The sequence below is a fragment of the Oryctolagus cuniculus genome, chromosome 15 (genome assembly GCF_964237555.1).
Source record: "Oryctolagus cuniculus chromosome 15, mOryCun1.1, whole genome shotgun sequence".
In the NCBI taxonomy this organism is placed as follows: domain Eukaryota; kingdom Metazoa; phylum Chordata; class Mammalia; order Lagomorpha; family Leporidae; genus Oryctolagus; species Oryctolagus cuniculus.
In genome coordinates, this window is record NC_091446.1 from 24,811,832 (window position 1) to 24,831,490 (window position 19,659).

Genomic DNA, 19,659 nt, shown 5'->3' on the forward strand with positions numbered 1-19,659 from the left:
CAATGCAGTAGTCACATAAGATTATTCACATTTAAATTTATTAAAATAAATTAAATAAAAAATTCAATTCCTCTATCACACTCATGACACTTCAGGTGCTCAATAGCTACATGGGATAGCACAGATACCAATATTTCCATCATCTCTGAAAGTTTTGTTGGGCAGTATTGTTCCAAACATTTGTAAAATTGAATTTGTTTTTCATACAGTCACATGTGTATTAAGCTGTTTCATACTTACTTAAGGCTGAGCCTACACAATACTTAAGCAACCACTGAGTTCCTCGGCTTTGCCAATTTTAATATACTAACCCTTATGCTTTGTAGACAAAGGAACGTATCTGGAAAGGTGAAGAGACCTGCTTGCCAAGATCCCTTGGCACCTTCACAATAGAAACAGTTTATTTGGTTGTATCCCCAGCAACCACTTCAAGACTTAGCTCTAGATGTAACCTGTTACATATTGCTGAAGGAAAGAATAGACAAACTGGGATCATTTCCAGTTCTTCCTAATCCCTGTCCACTACTTTTGCTCTCTTATCTGATTGCCCTTCTAACCTTCTAGACAAATTGACCAAACTGAACAGCCACTTCACATTTTTTGCAACAACAACAAAAAAAAGTCATAAAGAACCCAAGAGTCTATAGGAAGCAGAAATGTTGGCAGAACTTAATCTAAACATTTCTTCCCTGTTCCTGAACCATACCAGTTACCTGTCTCCACGTGTTGCCCCCATCAGAGGAGATGAACACACCAATATCAGTATATGAGAGCTCTGGGCCAATGTTGCCTGAAACATAAGCACATGATATGAAATTGTCAGGCAGCTTAAAGACAAATACACTTACAGTTAGGGGAGGGAGTAACAAAAAGTAAAGGTTTTTCAAGTGATGCTTACATTTTATTTGTGCAGTCTTTCTTGATGACAGATCAAAAACCCAGCAGGAAGACAAATCCAATATGGGATAAAAAGTAAATAGTATGACAAGAATACAACTTCAAATGGTTAGATTCAAAGACTGAGTATTGATTCATTTGTTCCTCCTGAATTATTCACTCTGTAGACCAATAATCTCTTAAATTGCTCTTGACAGGTGTCCCATAAAGGTGGCAAGGAGTTGTTAGAGTAGGCTTGCATGGAGCATCTGGGCCTAAGGGTCCCTTATCCCTCAAATATAATCTTAGCATGAGAAAAACTGGTGTGTATATATTCATACATGGTGTATGTCTATGTGTGTGTTTTCAAATGAACTTGGCAACATGGCTTTTGACCACAAGGCAGTTGAGTGACCCTATGCAACCGACTATGAGACTGTAATTATAAAGCACCCAGAGTGAAGATGACCACACTCAGTGTATCATGGACATTGAGCATGGGAGAAGACAAAGATACCCAGTTTACTCCTAAACTTATCACACTTACTGCTTCCCTCCCTTCATGTCCTCCTCTCTCTGCCCCTCTTTTTACCCTTTGCACTCCCAACACCTTGTGGTCACGCTTATTAAACAGAAAATGCTCAGGATCTTTATTGCTTTAATTTCCCCCAATGAATAGTTCCCCGCTCCTAGAACATCATCCCAAACCCAGTAGTTAATGCTTAGTAAAAATTTGTTAAATGAATGAATGGATCAACAAATGATTGAATCATGTCCCAGTGTTGATGTGTGTTTAGGGAGGCATTGAAAACCAGGAAGGTACCCTAAGCATCTAAGAGTTTGTCATATTGGTTGATATTTTTTCTTTAAAATAGCAGGAAGGGAATGTTAGCTCTCACACATCTGTAGCCTAAATAAGAGCACAATAAAAATGCAATAATGAAAATGCTAATTGAGCTCCTGACATTTAATGCTTCAAAGTGAGAAATTAAAGCCAGGCTACAGCCTGTCAAGTTCCCATCAGCATCAGAGAGCACACAGCTAGCCAACTTGTTTTGACACTCAGGCTTCCAAAAATAACCCCAGGGCTCAGGGCTCAGGCAGTGGGTGTGAAAAGAGTGGAGAGGTGTGGCAAGCAGCTCCATGGAGATTTGCCTGGAATTTGAAATTCAACTGTCCAGATACAGGCTTCAGAAAGCACGGATGAAGAAAATAGAGAGGGATAGGGCAAAGAATGGCAACTTGAGTTGTTCAGTGGTGGCTGCCTGGAGCACTAGGCTAAAAAGAACTTGGAAGCTGTATGTGACTACACCTGAACAGAGTGTGGTGGTTACTGCTATGGTTTATATGTGGGTTAACGACTGAATCATATCCTCTAGCATTCACCATGACTGAAGGCGTGGTCTGCAGGGTGGTGCTGCAGGTGAGTGGTAAAAGCTATGGAGGAGGGCTCAGAGAGGAAGTCCTTAGGTCGGTGGGGAGGTGCCCTTGAAATGTAGTTCTTTTGGGACTCCTTGGTAGTTCTTACAAGAAGGCTGTTATAAGACCCTGAGCTGGAACCCATGCAGCTCTCTCTGATCCTGATTTGAGATGCAATCACTCGCTTGCTTTGCTACTCACCATGAGGTGATGCAGCTGAGAGGTGGGCCTCACGACTGAGTCTGTGCGTTGTCATTTGGACTTTGAAGGTCCAGAATTGTGAATTAAATTAACCTCTTCTCTTCGTAAGCAAGTAGCCTGCCACAGATATTTTGTTGTTAACGCTGCATAGCTGACTCGTAAGTACCATCGGTGGGACAGGGAAAGCGAGGGTGGGCTGGACCTGCCCTACATGTATCTGACATCCATGGCTTGGCTTTCTAAGATCTATTTCACCACATCTTACCCTCCTTAGAAGCTGGTTCTGCCAAAATCTTCAGGCTCTCTTTCAAAGCTCAACTAGAATGATTTTGGTGACTTTGTGGTAGTAAGAACTCAAAGCTCATAGGGAAGTCTGTTTTTTTGGCAAAGCGGATTTTGGAGTCCTCTGAGGGTTAGAGATTCTTCTTTCACCTCCACTAATCCTAGAAGGAGGAGCTGCCCATGCAGGGAGGCTAAGGGCTTGGTAGAGAAAGCAGCAGATGGCACACAGTCAACTGCAGAGTGGAAAGGGCCTCCAAGGGAGGGAACACAAAGCGTGAACATTGAGTTTATAGGGCACATGGTAGGGAGTCTAGGTGAGTTGTGCTGCTGGTATATAAAAAGATTTGGGGTTAGATGTGGCTGAATGGTTACAGCATGGAGCACTAGACCTGAAGTCGGAAGGAATGTGGGCTTCAGTACTACACCTGTTCCCCCTCTCACCCTTAGTTTCTTCTCTTGTAACAGAGGAAGATAGTGATTGCCCTTTCTGGACCACAGGGGCACTGTGCAATCAAGGCAAAAAATGGTGTTGTACACCGTAGGACACTATGAGGATTCGTGGTCTCTACTACTAGCCTGGATTCAAAGTGTTAAGAATATAGAGAAGCTTAGTGCTTCCGCTTGCTAAAAAGCAATTACCAAAGCCTCCAGACTGGAAGTCCATCTGCCTTCTGAGATATCCTGGACAGGAGGAAAAATGAATGTCAGGGCATCATTTATGCACACAGCTTCTCTGAGATCACTTCTCAACGCAAGGTAGGAAAAGGGAGAGAGCAGAGGGAGCAGGGAGGCGAGAGCCCAGGGTCATTGACCCCTAAAGACAGATGGGGAACATGGAGTCGGCATCTGGCTCTGTAAAACTGGCTCCATGCAGGCAATGGACGGTGTATTTGGCTGGCTACAAAATTCCTTTCCTGGTCACAAACAACCTCCCAGGGAGGCCAGGTAAGGGAGCTGAGGTAAGAGGAGGCATGTACCAGTGACTTAGCTCTAGCTTTTCATCAGCATCTCATCAGCTATGTTAGCTCCCTCCCAGTGTCCCACGGCATGGAAATAAGCCTCCAAAGTTTCACAGGGGAAGGAAAAAGGAATTAGTCAATTCTTATCCACAAGCTTGTTAATTTATAATGAAGACTTAATGTTAGGCTACTATAAAATGATATGCATGTCCCAAGTAATAAAAACTACCACTGGGCCAGCGCTGCAGCTCACTAGGCTAATCCTCCGCCTTGCGGCGCCGGCACACCGGGTTCTAGTCCCAGTCAGGGCACTGGATTCTGTCCTGGTTGCCCCTCTTCCAGGCCAGCTCTCTGCTGTGGCCAGGGAGTGCAGTGGAGGATGGCCCTAGTACTTGGGCCCTGCACCCCATGGGAGACCAGGAGAAGCACCTGGCTCCTGGCTTAGGATCAGCGCGGTGTGCTGGCCACAGAGCGCCGGCCGCGGCGGCCATTGGAGGGTGAACCAATGGCAAAGGAAGACCTTTCTCTCTGTCTCTCTCTCTCACTGTCCACTCTGCCTGTCAAAAACAAACAAACAAAACAACAACAACAACAACTACCACTAATCCCAACCAATTATTCTCTGAGCCCTCTGCCTGATCTTGTAGACATTCCCTTCCATCTCTAATTCTTACAACATCCCTGCAAGGTAGCAAACCATTCCTGTTTTACAAATGTGGAAAAATAAAGTTCAGAAGTTAAAAACTAAGCTAGCTTCACAAGGCTAATGTCAGAGCTCAGCTTAGAAATCAGGAGGACAGGGTTCCTGAGTTTCAGTGTATGCATTATATACACATTTATTTTATAGATTCCACTGAAGGGGATGAACAAATTAGATTCTCCTGATGTAAGAAGAACAGCTTTAATTTCTATAATATTAGTGATGATGATAGGTAGCATGTGTTGAGCATTCAATATGTCCAGGGCACTGTTCTAAGCATTTTAAATTCATTGCTTCATTTAATCCTGCAATTCTATTATGATAGTGCTATTATTCCCACTTTGCCAATGAAAACACTAAAGCTCAGAGTGGTTAAACCACATTTAACAACACCTGACTACATAGTAAGTACTCAAAATTATTCATTGTTATCATTGCTCACTGTTTCCCAGTATGGCTTCCACTCCTGCCATGGGCCTTCTATATGCCTTGAGGAAAGACACAGTGTTTGGCAGCGCCTGAGCTGTAAGAACCAACTCACATGGATTACAGAATAGGGGGCCATTCCCCAATGCAAGGGAATTGTCCTGTAATTGTAGGAGGGGGTTGCACTGACCTAAAGGTTATAACTGCCCACTGCTCTTTGCATCCCAGCCTTTTAAGATGGGCTTTGGGAATGCAAGAACCCTGCATATTTTCTGGAGAGTGGTCCCAAAGCTGTCATCTGATGCTTAAAATGGGTCCACAGATTGGCTCACCATGAAGCCTATGCTCATCTCCACTGTCCTGGGATCTCTGCAGTCAGTGATGTTTAGCAGGTGGATCACATCCACGTGAGGTTGAGAGGAGTTGACTGGAGTGACGGAGGCTACAATATGATTAGTGTGCCTGGACATTGGTGGTACTTAAAATTTCACATGGTGTGTGTGTGTGTGTGTGTGTGTGTGTATGTGTATGTGTGTGTGTGTGTGTGTGTTTGGTGCAACAGTCACGATGCCCCTAGTGATGTCTGCATCCCATATTGGACTGTCTGAGTTCAAGTCCAGCACTAATTCTGATTCCAGCTTCTTGTTAATGTATACCCTGTACTTCCTGCTAATGTACACTGAAGTACTTGGGCCCCTGTTACCCATTTGAGAGACTCATATTGAATTCCTGGTTGATGGATTCAATCTGGCTCAACAGCCAGCTATTATGAGAATTTGGGGGAATGAACCAGAGGATGAGAGATCTGTCTCTCTCTAAATTCAAATAACTAACTAAGATATTTACACAGTTGGAGGTTTAGAGATGGGGGTCATGCCTAGGAGAGTAGAAACTCCTAGGTGGAGTGACTGGGAGTGTGTGTGTGTGTGTGTGTGTGTGTGTTTTGTGGGGGGAGGGGCGGTGTACAATGCTTTGGGTTGATGAAAGAAAACACAATGTACCATCTTGGAAAGTCACTGTGAATTTATCTGCTTTCATTAGAAAATAAGCTGCCTAATGCCAAAGCTCTACCTTCTTAGATTAGAAGCCAGCCTTGCTTTATGCCATCAATGTATTCCTGAAAAGGTGTATGTAAATCAAATGCATGCTAATCAGAGCACATTCCCCTGGAGACTTTCATTTTCATTTCAGAGTTGCTTTATCTTCTTTTCTGATTGATGTTCGGTGGACAGTGGCTCCAACAATGCAACCTTAAGTTTTTCTGCCCTTTCCCCCAGGCTCTGAGCCAAGTGGTTAATCATGTGTAAACAAACCTTTACATGCACAGGAGACCTCCTGATTAAAAACAGCTCCAGGGTGAAACCCTTTGTAAAGTACCCTCTGTGTAAAGAGAAAACTACTCTAACATATCCAGGGAGCTGGGTAGTTCCTACAGGTTTTATTAAAGTGAGAATTCTCCATTACAATCTTTCTGATCATTCCGTTTACTTTGAGAGGAACTCTAGACTCTTGCTAAACCCAGGGGACCACTCTGTGATAGGAGGTGGGAGAATGCATTAACCTAGAGGCTAGACATATCCAGCATTCTGTGCACCCCCATCTTCCTAGGATTGGCTTTAGGGATCCACAAACTCTGCATATTTTCTGGGAAGGGCCTCCATAGCCATCAACTGATGTCCAAATGAGTACATGATCCAAAAAGGTGACAAAGTTATTCCAGAAGTCTTCATTTAGGAAAAGCCACTCAAGGAATATTTTCCTTACCTGTGGCTACCACTAGTCCTGGGGCTGTCTCCTTGCTAGAGATTCTTCCTGAGGAATACGGATTTTCAGAAAGCTGCAAGTGCAGGTGTAAGGAACAGAAGGGCTAAAATGGAAGAAGAAAACAATTTCATCCCAGAAAAACTCCAAATGCACGCCCAAACCATTAGAGCTGGGGCTTCCAGATGTCCACCTTCCTGAAACAGGAAGGTATTGAATGATGAGCCACCCAATTTGAGCAGAAGTCATCTCTCCCTGACAAAGCCAATGGTTCACATTAGAAGTTGCCCTGAGAACCATTCCTAGGTCCCACCAACAATCACATGTATTCCCCTTTATTCCTCGCTCCATACCATCTGTCAAGTTCATGGTTGGATTTAGGAAGCATCCCTGATTGTTCCAACAAGGTAACAACGACCTTCTCCCAAACCTGATCTTGATCTTCAAACTCTACTGCTTAAAACTCCAAGGGGTCACTGGAAGGAGTGAAGAGGTTAAGATTGATGAAATGGCCCAGGCTCTTTACTGTCTTCCTCAGCTGGGTTGTCTCTCTGTTGTATGCATTTTGTTCCTATTAATAAGCTTAACTAGAATTTGAAGCCATTACCTTAAACTCATGTTAAGTTTATGGTCTTTATTTATTTTCTTGTTTACCCCACTGGGACATTCTTAAAAGGGCTTAGGAACTTATAGACATAATCTTATATAATAAATAAAAATAAGATGGTGAAATTGTAGAAGAGAGGAAATTAGGTTAAGGAAATAAGTTGAAGCCATGGCTAAGGTCTGAGATAGACAAATCGTGCTGTGACCTCTTCTTAGAGACAGGTAGCAATTTGTCACTCACCTTCCTTGTACCCAAAGCAAAGAACAAATATAGACAAAGACTGAAAACTACAAAAGGAAAGGGCCCTATCTGTCCTATTTATGATTATATCCCTATTTTTCATATAAATGTCTAGAAGATAAGGGACAAAAGACTTATTAGAAACATTCATTTCTGGGACCATGGAATGATTTTTCATATAGGTTCTCATTACAAGGGTACTCAAGCTAATGAGTTTTATTGTTAATTAACTGTCTTCCTTTCCCAGGAGTTGCACCACCTGGGGACAGGGATGCTGTTTTGCACATCATGTCTCCCATAGTGCCTACCCCAATACTCCACATGATAGCAACTGTACCCTGGGGACATACCATTCCAGCCTTTCCTGAGTTTCCATGGAACCCTCTACTAACCTTGACATCTAACCAACAGTTATCAATTTATATGTTTATCATGTGATAGGCTGGAATGCATTGTGGATTCCCAATAGAAGCCTGTGTTTTTTGATGAGCCTTGCACCCAATTAGTGCGGCAACTTGAGCCTGCAGACCACTGCCCTGGGAATTGCAGGAAACTTGCTCAGTACCAGTCAAGTTCCTAAGACCCCCAAATAGAAGATGCAGTATCCCCAGGTAACCAAGAAGTCTGCCCATGAGATGAGACCGGGTGACTGACCAGCAGACAGTGCACGGGGCTTCCTCTGAGGTCCACATCTGGTGCTTGCAGTAGGCGCCAATCTCTGCCTTTGTTATAAGTGATGTATGTCTTCACCTGGTCATCCACCTTCTTGTTTGCCAGGAATATCCCTTTGATACCTGCTACCTAGGAAAAAGGTGAGAGATGGAGAACCTCGTTGGGTCAAAATGCCTGTAGCTTTGGAGAAGCCCCAGCATTTTTTAGTGGAGTGGTGGGGGTACAAAAATAAGAGGAATGTGGTGAGAAACATCATATGCTCTGTAGTGTAGGAAAGAAGTTTAAGTTCATCTCTGTACCTTAGACTACCACTCCAGATGTCCCAACCTCCAATTACTTGTTTTTTCCTACCTTATGGTATCTCCTTGCATCTTGCTCAATAAGCTCTTCCTTTAATGAACTGCTAACATTCCTTCTGAAGTGGGAGTAACTGATAACAACTGAATGAGTTACCCTTCCAGGGGACCTGTGCTGTAGTTAGGTAGAAGCTTTATAATTAGGTTTTCATGGCATCAAGGCATCTTGATTAGTGCCAAGGGTGATATGCTGGGGCAGATGGCCCAGCTGGGAGACCTGGCATCTATCTCTGTCCATAACCCTAGGTCACTGTGTGACTTTGGGGAACTTACATCTCATCTTGGGGTGTCAGCCAATGTTCACTTTAAAATAGGAGGAATAGCCCTGCTCTTTTCCTTTTGCCCAACTGGATGGCCAAGGATTCATGAAATCATGCAGGACAATTTGGTCAGGGTTCCTAACAGACTGGGAGTTGCATGTCTTTGACATTTTGAAGGGAAAAGAACATCACTACAAAACAAGTAGCTACAAGACTAAGGGAGATTTATCACCTGGAAGGGTTCTGTGGTAAGTACAAATTTGGCCCAAACTTTTATTCCATCTGCTCTATGACAATACTTTCAAGTTTGTGAAAACAGAATTAAAATATGTTTATTTTCTGGTGCAAAAAATTTGAAATTGATGCATAGCTTCTATTCTTCATAATATGCATTTTCTATGAACTTTCTGAAGACCTGTCGTATGAACTGGTTTCACATAAGCTTATCAATTAATTCCATTTTCCCATTCAAAGCTGGGCCAAGGGAACAAATATTGTGAATGACAATGTCCTGAATCAAAGAAAGATTCTCATGATTCTCCATAGTCTAGCATGTTCCAAAGCCAGAAGGAAGTTCATGTAATTTAAACACAAACAGGAAGTTGAAAGGCAGGTTGTCCGGTTAATACAGAGGTTTAATTCTATGGATGCCCTCATTCTGCAAGGATCATGGTTAAGTGAGGTTCTTTGCTGTTCTAAAAGAACACCAGGGGGAAGAAAAAGACACAGTGTTACACAGGTTTGTTTGATTTCTAAATGACATAGTTTAGTTGATGAAATAAGCCTTTTGCTTGCTTTTTAAGTAACTTGATTGGCCTTGAAAGAGAATGTCAACACAAATAAAAACAAACAAAAAAACCCAAACAAGTGGTCTGAAAATGTGGTCAAAAAAAGTGGTCAGAGAGAATTACCTAGGAAGGACACCACCAGGGAATTTGATAAAGGGCCAACAGTGGAACTGATTAGATCCTTGCCTTGAAGGTTGGGTGAGTAGGGAGAGAAGCCAAAGTAGAGGGGACAGTGGTGTGGGAGTTATGCTCTGTCCATGGCTATCCTAACAGCTCAGCATCAGTGTCACTTCAGGAAGGCTAGTGTCTCATGTGCTTGTCTTTAAAATCAACTACAGGGGCCAGTGCTGTGTTGCTGTGGGTTAAAGCCGCTGCCTGTAGTGCCAGCATCCCATATGGGTGCCAGTTTGAGTCCAGGCTGCTCCACTTCTGATCCAGCTCTTTGCTATGGTCTGGGAAAGCAGTGGAAGATGGCCCAAGTCCTTGAGCCCCTGCACCCATGTGGAAGACCTGGATGAGGTTCCTGGCTCCTGGCTTAGGATCACCTCAGCTCCAGCTGTTGCAGCCAACTGGGGAGTGAACCAGAGGATGGAAGATCTCTGTCTCTTTCTCTCTATGTAACTGCTTTTCAAATAAATAAAATAAATCTTAAAAAAAAATAAAACTACAAAGCTGTTTCCTTAAACTTAATTACCAATCATTCCTCATGGAAAATGGACTCTGAGATTCTCTAGAACCTTCTACCTGACAGGGGCCTTCCAGCATTCTTAGGTCACCAAGGTGGTGCTTTCTCTGATGGATCACCAGAAACTCTGTCTCCTCAATTGATTGGCCCCTCCAACACATACCCACAGCCTTGCTGTCACTTCCTGGTAGAGAACAGACCAGCAGGACTCCTGGGCCCATTACCTAGAGTTCCTGTTTGGTTCTTGCTAGCCCTGCCCCAGCCTCTGAGCTGGACGCACTATAGCAGGAATTAGCAGCCTCTCAGTCACCCATTTGTGCATTTGCAGAAGAGTATGTTCAGTGAGTGGAACTATCATTATTATATTTTCCCAACTGGGAGCTCTCCCACTCAGAGGGGCATTGTCTGTGTGCCCACACAGTATGAAAGCAAAATAAGGAAAATGAGGACTGAGAAGATACAGGAAGGACAGATTTCCTGAAAAATCCATGTGTTACTCTGAAGGCATTTTTCCTTCAGTTGAACATCATAATACCACAGCAATATTCCTCCTATCTGAAACACACTTTCTACCTGTATTTGTAAATTCAAAGCCCTTACATTATTATTTCAATGCTTCTTGGCTCCATGTATTTTTAGGAATGGACTGAGGTCGGAGTGTTGTTTTGGGTACCCTCGGTCAATAGCTTTCACTTTTTCATTGCAATCCAAGTAACAAGTCCAATTGTTTTACAACCTAGTAGACTCATACCCATATGAGTACCCATATGAGTATGGTATGAGTAGACTCATACCCAAAAGCACATATGTATGTCATATATATGTACACATATTTCTCACAGAAAATCATCATGAAACATGACATGCAATGTAAAGGATTTGGGAAACGAGACACATTACTACTCTTCTTTATGCAAGTAGGTACTTAGCATATAATAAACTTGAACCATGCTTCCTTCAATTGTTGTTTGGAATGAGAACTATGGCTGCTGTGCATGGTCTTGGCAGCCCAGGGAGAAGGGTGTCAACTTTTGATAATACCCACAGAAGATGACAGTGCAATATGCCAAGGCTGAATTGTCCACTTTCCCTACGGGAATCAGTTTGAGGTACAGAATGAAACTGACAGCAGGCCCTTTGGCAGAGCACTGAGTACAGGTGGCACGGTCATCTGTTGGTCACTTTCCTGCAACCTCAGGACAAAGAAGCTGGAGTCCTACTGGGAAAAGCAATTACTGTTATCTGCCTTGGGCTGTCCCGAGAGTTGGACCTGTGCTGAATGTCCAGAGAAGATCAGTTTAGGAAAAAGGTAGCTGTGAAGTCTATGAGTATCTCCATCTGGCCCAAGAAGGAGAATTGAAGGTCATGATAAAGCAGAGGGTGGAGGGCAGTCATGACCTGGGAAACCAAGGGAACACCAATGAGACAGCCAGAGGCAGGAACACTGAGGCTGTATCAGAGTGTCATTTTATCCATTAAAGTGTAGTGTGCTCATTATAATAAGTCACTAGAGAAATGCAAATTAAACCCACAAAAAGGAACCACTAGGACCCTATCAGAATGACTAACATACATTTACAGGCACAATCAAATAAAACTGGTAATACCAAGTGTTGGTGAAGAAGGGAAGCAATTTCAGCTCTCATACTTTGCTGGTGAGGCTGCAAAATGCCACTGCCACTTTACAGATTGGTGACTTCCTAATAACATATACTTATTTAGCAACACACAATCCCACCTGAATAATAACCCATGAGAAATAATATCTTATGTTCATGTAAATGTTTTTAGAAGTTTTATTCATTCTCAAAACTGGAAACAACAGGAGTTTTCTCCTACTGGTGAATTAATAACAAACTGTGGCACATCCAAACTATGGAACACTACTGAGCAATAAAAATGAACATCTACTAATACATTCAATCATGTAGATCATTTTCAAATTCATTATTGCAAAAGAATAAGACACAGAAGGTTATCTACTGTAAAATTCTATTCACTGACACTAAGGAAAAGGCAAAATTAGACATAAGTCAAATTAATGTTTCTGGGTGACTATAGCTAAGAGGAGGGTTGACTACAAAAGCTGTCTAAGAGGAGTATTTTGGATAATTGACTCTTTCATATCTTGACCATGGTAGTGGTTACACAATTCTATGCATCTAGTAAAGTCTTATGAAATATAATTTTATGCCAAAAGAGGGTAAATTTATTATACATAAATTATACCTCAACTATCTTTAAAAAGGGAAAAAGTATATAGTGGGAAGAATCTGAGTTTTTACTCAGATAGACACAGATTCCTTCAAATGGAGCACCACCATTTACTAGCTGTGTGATCTGAGCTGAGCTGCTACACACTCTGTAATCTCATAGGCACAATGGGAAATGATACCTATAAAAAGAGATATTGTGAGAGAAAGGTGAGCAAAAGCACGCAAGTTATATAGAACTCTGAAATTCAATGTGGCAGTGACTAATCCCAAATAGCTACTTGAAATGTGGCTTGTATTACTAACAAATTGGTTTTTAGTTTTATTTAATTTTAACCAATGAAAATTGAAATTTAAGAACTGATAGCCAATTTACTTTTCGGGCAACTTTCAAGAAGGCTTGGAATAACTTGCATCTGTGAATCTTCTTTTTCTACTGTAAATGTTATAAAATGGAAATACTAATCAAGTATTTCTGGTATAATATTTAGGATATGAATTCAGATACTTGGTGAGTGCAAAAATATATCCAGCATTTTGCAGACTTAATGAGAAAATAAAATGTATATCATCAGTAATTTTTTTCATATAAAGCATATTCTGATATAAAAATTTAGTACCTCACTTAAAATAAATCATTACAATGAAATTCATCTACCTATTTTTTCTTTTTAAAGAATGGGTAGTACCAGGCCGGTGCCGCAGCTCACTAGGCTAATCCTCTGCCTTGCGGTGCTGGCACACCGGGTTCTAGTCCCGGTCAGGGCGCCGATTCTGTCCCGGTTGCCCCTCTTCCAGGCCAGCTCTCTGCTGTGGCCCGGGAGTGCAGTGGAGAATGGCCCAAGTCCTTGGGCCCTGCACTCCATGGGAGACCAGGATAAGTACCTGGCTCCTGCCATCGGATCAGTGCGGTGCACTGGCCGTGGCGGCCATTGGAGGTGAACCAACGGTAAAGGAAGACCTTTCTCTCTGTCTCTCTCTCTCACTGTCCACTCTCCCTGTCAAAAAATAAATAAAAATAAAAGAAAGAATGGGTAGTACCAGTGTAAAAGTGTATATGTAACTCATGTTATATGGATAGATGTATTGTGTTTGACAATGCTGGTCTAAGGAATTGCCAATATGATGTTGTTATTAGAAGGAGTTGTAAGCTGGATGTTAATATCCAGGAAAACACTGAAGAAAATGCATCATATCTTTATAAAAATTAAGAGTGGGAATAGGAGATGGAGAACGCAGAAGAGTTGGACTATAGGCAGGAGGGAGGGTAGGGTAGAAAGTATCACTATGTTCCTAAATCTGTATACATGAAATACATGAAGGTTGTACAACTTAAATAAATTTTTTAAATAGTCAAAAGACTACAAGTGTTGGTGAAGGTGTAGAGAAAATGAGACCTTTATACACTGTTGGCGAATTGTAAATTGGTACAACTGTCGCTCCCCTTCTTCGTGGAGGAACGACACTAGACCCTGGCTAGGTTTCATATCCAAGTCACGGCACCATTATGTCGCTCCCCCTCTTCGTGGAGGAACGACACTAAACCCTGCCTAGGTTTCCTATCCGAGTCACGGCACCATTATGTCACTCCCCCTCTTCGTGGAGGAACGACACAGGACCCTGCGCTGTTCTTTTGTCTGCTCGGCCCTTCCCGGGTTTGCTGCTGGTTCTTCCCGGGTTGGCTACCGTCCCTTCCACCTCCGTGGAAGGGCGGTTCCCCCTAGCCACTTTCCCCACTTACGCGGGGGAGCGGCACACCGCCGGCCGGCTCTCTCAGGGGCTGCTCAGATGTTCCTCAGGTGTTCCTGGTGCATGTTGTCTCTCTCCTCCTTTATAGTCCTCTTCCACCAATCCCAACTCTGCTACCCACACGCCGAGTACGCTGCTCTCCTCCAATCAGGAGCAGGTCCTACAGTTTATTGGTTGAACTGGAGGCAGCTGTGTAGAAGCTGTTTCCTCCTCTCCCAGCGCCATATTGTGGGAGAGCAGATGCATAGAATAAGTCTTAATTCCAGTAACTTAGTCTAGTCCGAGTTGCTCCCAGTTGCTCCCCACAACAACCATTATGGAAAACAACAGTTCAAAAATATAACTATCAAATGACCAAAATAAAAATAAAATGCACCATATTACCTGCTCAGAACAGACTTCTATAGTATAATGTGGGTGTTGGAAAGAATATTTTCTTCTCTATCAGCTGAGAGTTAACTAAAAAAGCAAAGTATTTTCTAGTTAGGGAAAACAAAATAGAACTGCATATGTAAAAATTGTCATGAGAATAATGGAAAGCCCTTACAACGAACAACACTCAGTGCCAATACCAGTCTTATTCTGAAGGTATGAGATTCTGACACCTTAAAGAAGAGATTCATTATTATTTGGCATTTGAGTGTTATCTGTTTCCCCTAATTATATAATTGTAGCCATGCCAATATTGTACTTTGAGTCAGGGATTGGAGAGAGAAAAAGAAAAAGAACATCCGTATAAGTAGGAGACTCTTCCAATAGATTAGAAATGAAAATTGTCATCTTTATTAGATTTTGAGCTGTTCAGTTCTTCTCCATGGATCTCCAAGGACTTCCAGCGGCAAGGTTTGCCAGGTGAATTAGTAAACCTGTTCTTGCCCTTTGGGTCTCTTCTCCATTGTCATGAAGAGATTTTGAGGTCCACACAGGAGATGGAGCAGTCAGGATTGGTCCAGTTATCCATCAGACACTGTATAATGACCTCAAGGCATTTCTGACTTCAAACAAAGAGAAACATGTGCAATGCCCTATTATATTATAATACAAAATTATACATTAACCTGGGACAGAGGATTATACCATATTCACAAATATTATTTACTGGGCAGATAAATGTGGAGAATCAGAAGGCAGAAATACTAGCCTGCAGAATAAATGTACAACTCTTCAGTCAAGCTCAATGCAAATATCTTTACAATGCTCATCCTCAAGGCTACTCAACATTCCATGACAATGAACCTCTACCCTTCTGACCTCGATTCTCTTTTCCATATGTCTAGTAGTTAATTATTCAAAGCAACTCAACTTTAGATCTCCCCCAAATTTGGTTGGAACTGACCTCCCTCTTTTGTGATCCCAGAGTATGGTGGAATAACACCTCCTATACAAGTTACACTGGGATCAGTACCTGAATAGGGTCACTTACATTCTCCAAGTAGATCGTGGGTCTCAAGTATGAGTCCTCCTGGCATCAAATAAAATACTCCATGAAAGTGTGCTGACTTAGCCGACTTGAACATGAACACTTACTAGTTTTCCCAGCTGCATTATTCAAGGACACTTGGAGTCTAGAAAAATTGTAATCTCTTTGTTAACTGTCCATATGGTACACAATCTCAGTTTCTCTGAGAATCTTCAGTGAAGAAGGTTAAATTCTAATGACCCCTAGAGACCAATTAAATTGAATTTTATCTCCAAGCCACAGAATGTATCTCCAGGTGCAGAACAGAATTGCCCTCTAAAAATCTTCAATATGGTCCTGGGCTAGATAACGTCAAGTTCCAATTTATTCAATTGGTATTAAATGCCTTGTAAAATCTGAAATCCAACTACTAACCAATCCTCATTCCTGTCCCTGATAAGCATCTCTTCTATACAATTACACTGGCTAGCTTACTTTCTCACAAATCCACACCATCTGTCCAATCCTTGCATCATGTCATCATTAACATTTGAAATGTCTCCCACTTCTTCACTCCTTCAGCCCTAGGGTTGGTAACTTTGAGAAAAACAACAGGGCATATATATATAGCTCAACACCACCTCCCCTGTTTGGGGAATCTGGCCACAAGGATCATATGCCCTGCACCTCAGTGCTGTGGCATTATAGGAACAGGCTTCCATAGGAGAGCCTTTGACTTGAACATTTCCACTTGGTGCCTGGATTAGTCCAGTTCTCAGGGATAGTACTTTTGATTCCACTTCATTGTATGTAACTTTGTAAAACAAGAAAGCTGTATTTGTTTCCATGTGTTTCACCTCCTGTCTCTATCTCAACCCAACCTTGTGCAGATTAAACAGGAACTCTGTTTATTGCCACCACCCCCCAAATGCAGCAAACTAGATTACAAGATCTCTGAGAAAAAGGACTACATCAAATACCTCCTGCCTTGCTCTGAGGCTTGAACACAAAGTAGAAACTCCATTAACCCTGCTCAAACTGAATGGAGGACAATCTCAGTAGAGCTGGTTTTTAAAAAATTTGCCCTGCCTAGGACAATTTGCTTCTCTATGAATGCAATGACATGAAATATCCACCCTTCACCCAACAAGACTGAAAACACAAGACCAATTTCAACAAGAAGAAAAAAAAAAAATCACACATACCCAGGCATGCTTCATTTTGATTCATGCTCTGCTTCACATCACAGAGTCTCATGTTCTAAATGTCCAGGGAGTTTCAGACTTCCCTGCTAAAACAACAGCACAGTGGCCAATCCACCTACTGTATCAAGAAAGTGAGAGAAACAGGTATTTCCTGACTGCAAGGTCCTTGGTAGCAGTATGTACCCTCTCCTATGTGTGTCTACCCTCAGGGGGATGAATAATAATCTTCTCTATAGCCTTACTTGTGCAAACCAGAACTTAGAATGGCCTCAGTCCTGCAGATATCCATCCAAGCCTTCCCACGAGATGTGACTTACTCCTCAATAGCAAAGATGTACTTCTGCCTCCTATGGAAATGTAAGCTTCCCAAAGTTTACAACACACGCTCATCTCTACTGGTCTCCAGAACCTGAGGAAGAAATCGAGGACATTTCTCAAACGGGCACCTTGCTGCAAAAGGGATGCTTGCAGATACCTCCTAGAAATCAGGGTATTATTACTATTACAGATTTTGTTTCTTAGCTATTGGAATTCACTCTGATTTTTGTTATGTACTTCACTCTATGCCTTTGTGCGTTCATCCTTCTACCTAGCGGAACAGCTACAACTTGAGATATTTCTGAGTAGCCAAGTTAGACACCAGTGTAGAATGGGGGAACTCTGACAGCACTGCTCAGCAGAGAAGCAGAAGCCTATGCACCAGCCCTTGTGTTCTGAAAGCCGCGGCCACTCTTCGGGAGGAGAACCCTGGAGGAACAGCTACGTAGGTCATCCAGAATAGATAACTCATGAACGACCTTAACCATCACAGTCTACGTGGTGTGACCACCAGTCCCTGGAGAATGCTGGATAATGAGACACACCTTATTTAATCACATCAATCCATCATATTCAGTTGGTCATGCCCCTTCTCTGTGGCCAAGGCTGTCAAAAATCATGTACTGTCACCAGATACACAAAAAAAAATCCTCACATGTAGCCTGTAAAGCTGCCTCCTGCCACACCAGCATCCCATTTGGGCATTGGTTTGTATCCTAGCTGCTCCACCTCTGACCCAGCTCCCTGCTAATGGCATGGGAAAAGCAGCAGAAGATGGCCCAAGTGTTTGGGCAGCTGCCACCGTGTGAAAGACTCGAATGAAGTTCCTGGCTTCAGCCTGGCTCAGCTGTGGCCATTGCAGCCATCTGGGGAGTGAACTAGCAGAAGGAAGATCTCAGTCTCTCTCTATCTCTATCTCTCTCTCTTTCCTCCCATGCTCTCCATCTCCCTCTCTTTGTAATTCTGACTTTCAAATGAACAATTAAATAAATCTTTTTTTTAAAAGCCACATATTTATTATCACAGAAACTAGTATTTTTTATCTGATCCCTATATTTTATATTTTATCTGAGTCACTTGGTTTCTTAGATAATTTTTTCTTCAACTGATGATCACATAAAAAACAATTCTTGCACAGATGATGGTATCTAGTGGCACTGTACAAAAACCCTCACTCTCATCATTGATATTCAATCTTTTATCCTATACAATGTGTACAAAAAACATATTTTCCAAATAATTTAAGGCACAGAAATAGCTCTACTCCCTCCACCCAGACCCATAAGAACATGCACTGAGTTCAAAAAGCTATTTAAGGGATCACCAATTGTTCAAACAACTTCATTTCTGGGTTATCATCATGTTCATATGATAATACATCAAAATGTCTGTGGAACATGGAATTACAAGATAAGTTTATTTTGGTGTAAACTTTTTAAAATCCATGCATATTTTTATACAATAGGCATTTTTTTTTGGACAGGCAGAGTTTTATTTGGGCAGACAGACAGTGAGAGAGAAACAAAGAGAAAGGTCTTCCTTTTCCATTGGTTCACCCCACAAATGGCTGCTATGGCCGGTGCACTGCGCCAATTTGAAGCCAGGAGCCAGGTGTTTCCTCCTCATCTCCCATGCGGGTGTAGGGCCCAAGCACTTAGGCCTTCCTCCACTGCCTTCCTGGGCCACAGCAGAGAGCTGGACTGGAAGAGGAGCAACTGGGACAGACTCTGGTGCCCCAAGCGGGACTAGAACCCGGGGTGCCAGCACCACAGGCGGAGGATTAGCCCAGTGAGCAGCGGCACTGGCTACAATAGGCATTTTCTATGAACTGTTTGAAGACCACTCACATACATATATATTTCAAAATCTTTACACCAAAATTATCTTACTAAGTTCTTCCTGCCCTGTAGAAGCACCCTTGAACATACAGGAAGGTGAATTTAGGCAGACACACACCAGATGCTTTACAAACATTGTATCTCATCTCGCAATGACTTCATCAAGTAACTATTTTAGCACCACTTTACTGGAATTGACAGAAGCTAAGTTCTTTGCCTCAAGTCATAAATCACTAAGTAGTACAGCTAGGATATGAAACCAGGACCCCAATACTTGTGTTTATGCCATCAAAACTTGTTAAAATAAGAGAGGTAGTACCAGGGGAAGGATAATTTTGGCTACATACCTCATACAGTTCAATAATGATGTTTCCCATTAGACCTCGGCTGCTCTTAATGTTCTCCATGGCCAAGGTGAAGTAGATCCCACGCGTGTCTGAGATGTAGAGGTTGTAAGTGTCGTTCTGGTTCCACTCTTGAACTGCTGCAAACACTTGGTTCTCATCTGTGCTTATGATGTGCATGTCCTGTAAGAAGATGGAAGGCTGATAAGGCAGCAGGCACATCTCCATACTCTCCATGCTGGGGCTCAGAGTAATCACCATGCCTTACGCAGTGGCTGAGAAAAAGCTCCAGCTCAACACAATGTTAAACAATGCTGTGTTGGACCAAGGCTATAAATTATGATTTTCATGGCTTCTGTTT

The 19,659-nt window shown here is 42.4% G+C and overlaps 1 protein-coding gene across 2 annotated transcripts in view; it reads right to left on the reverse strand.

The window, feature by feature from the left end:
- The window catches only part of SORCS3 (sortilin related VPS10 domain containing receptor 3), a 646,463-nt gene that overhangs the window by 96,963 nt on the left and 529,841 nt on the right, over positions 1-19,659 (reverse strand). For both annotated transcript variants that reach the window (XM_051823565.2, XM_051823568.2), the window contains 4 exons: positions 19,302-19,481; positions 8,126-8,272; positions 6,628-6,730; positions 714-790 (listed from right to left, as the gene is read on the reverse strand). In XM_051823565.2, the coding sequence (XP_051679525.1) occupies positions 714-790; positions 6,628-6,730; positions 8,126-8,272; positions 19,302-19,481 (507 nt within the window). The remainder of the gene's footprint in view (positions 1-713; positions 791-6,627; positions 6,731-8,125; positions 8,273-19,301; positions 19,482-19,659) is intronic.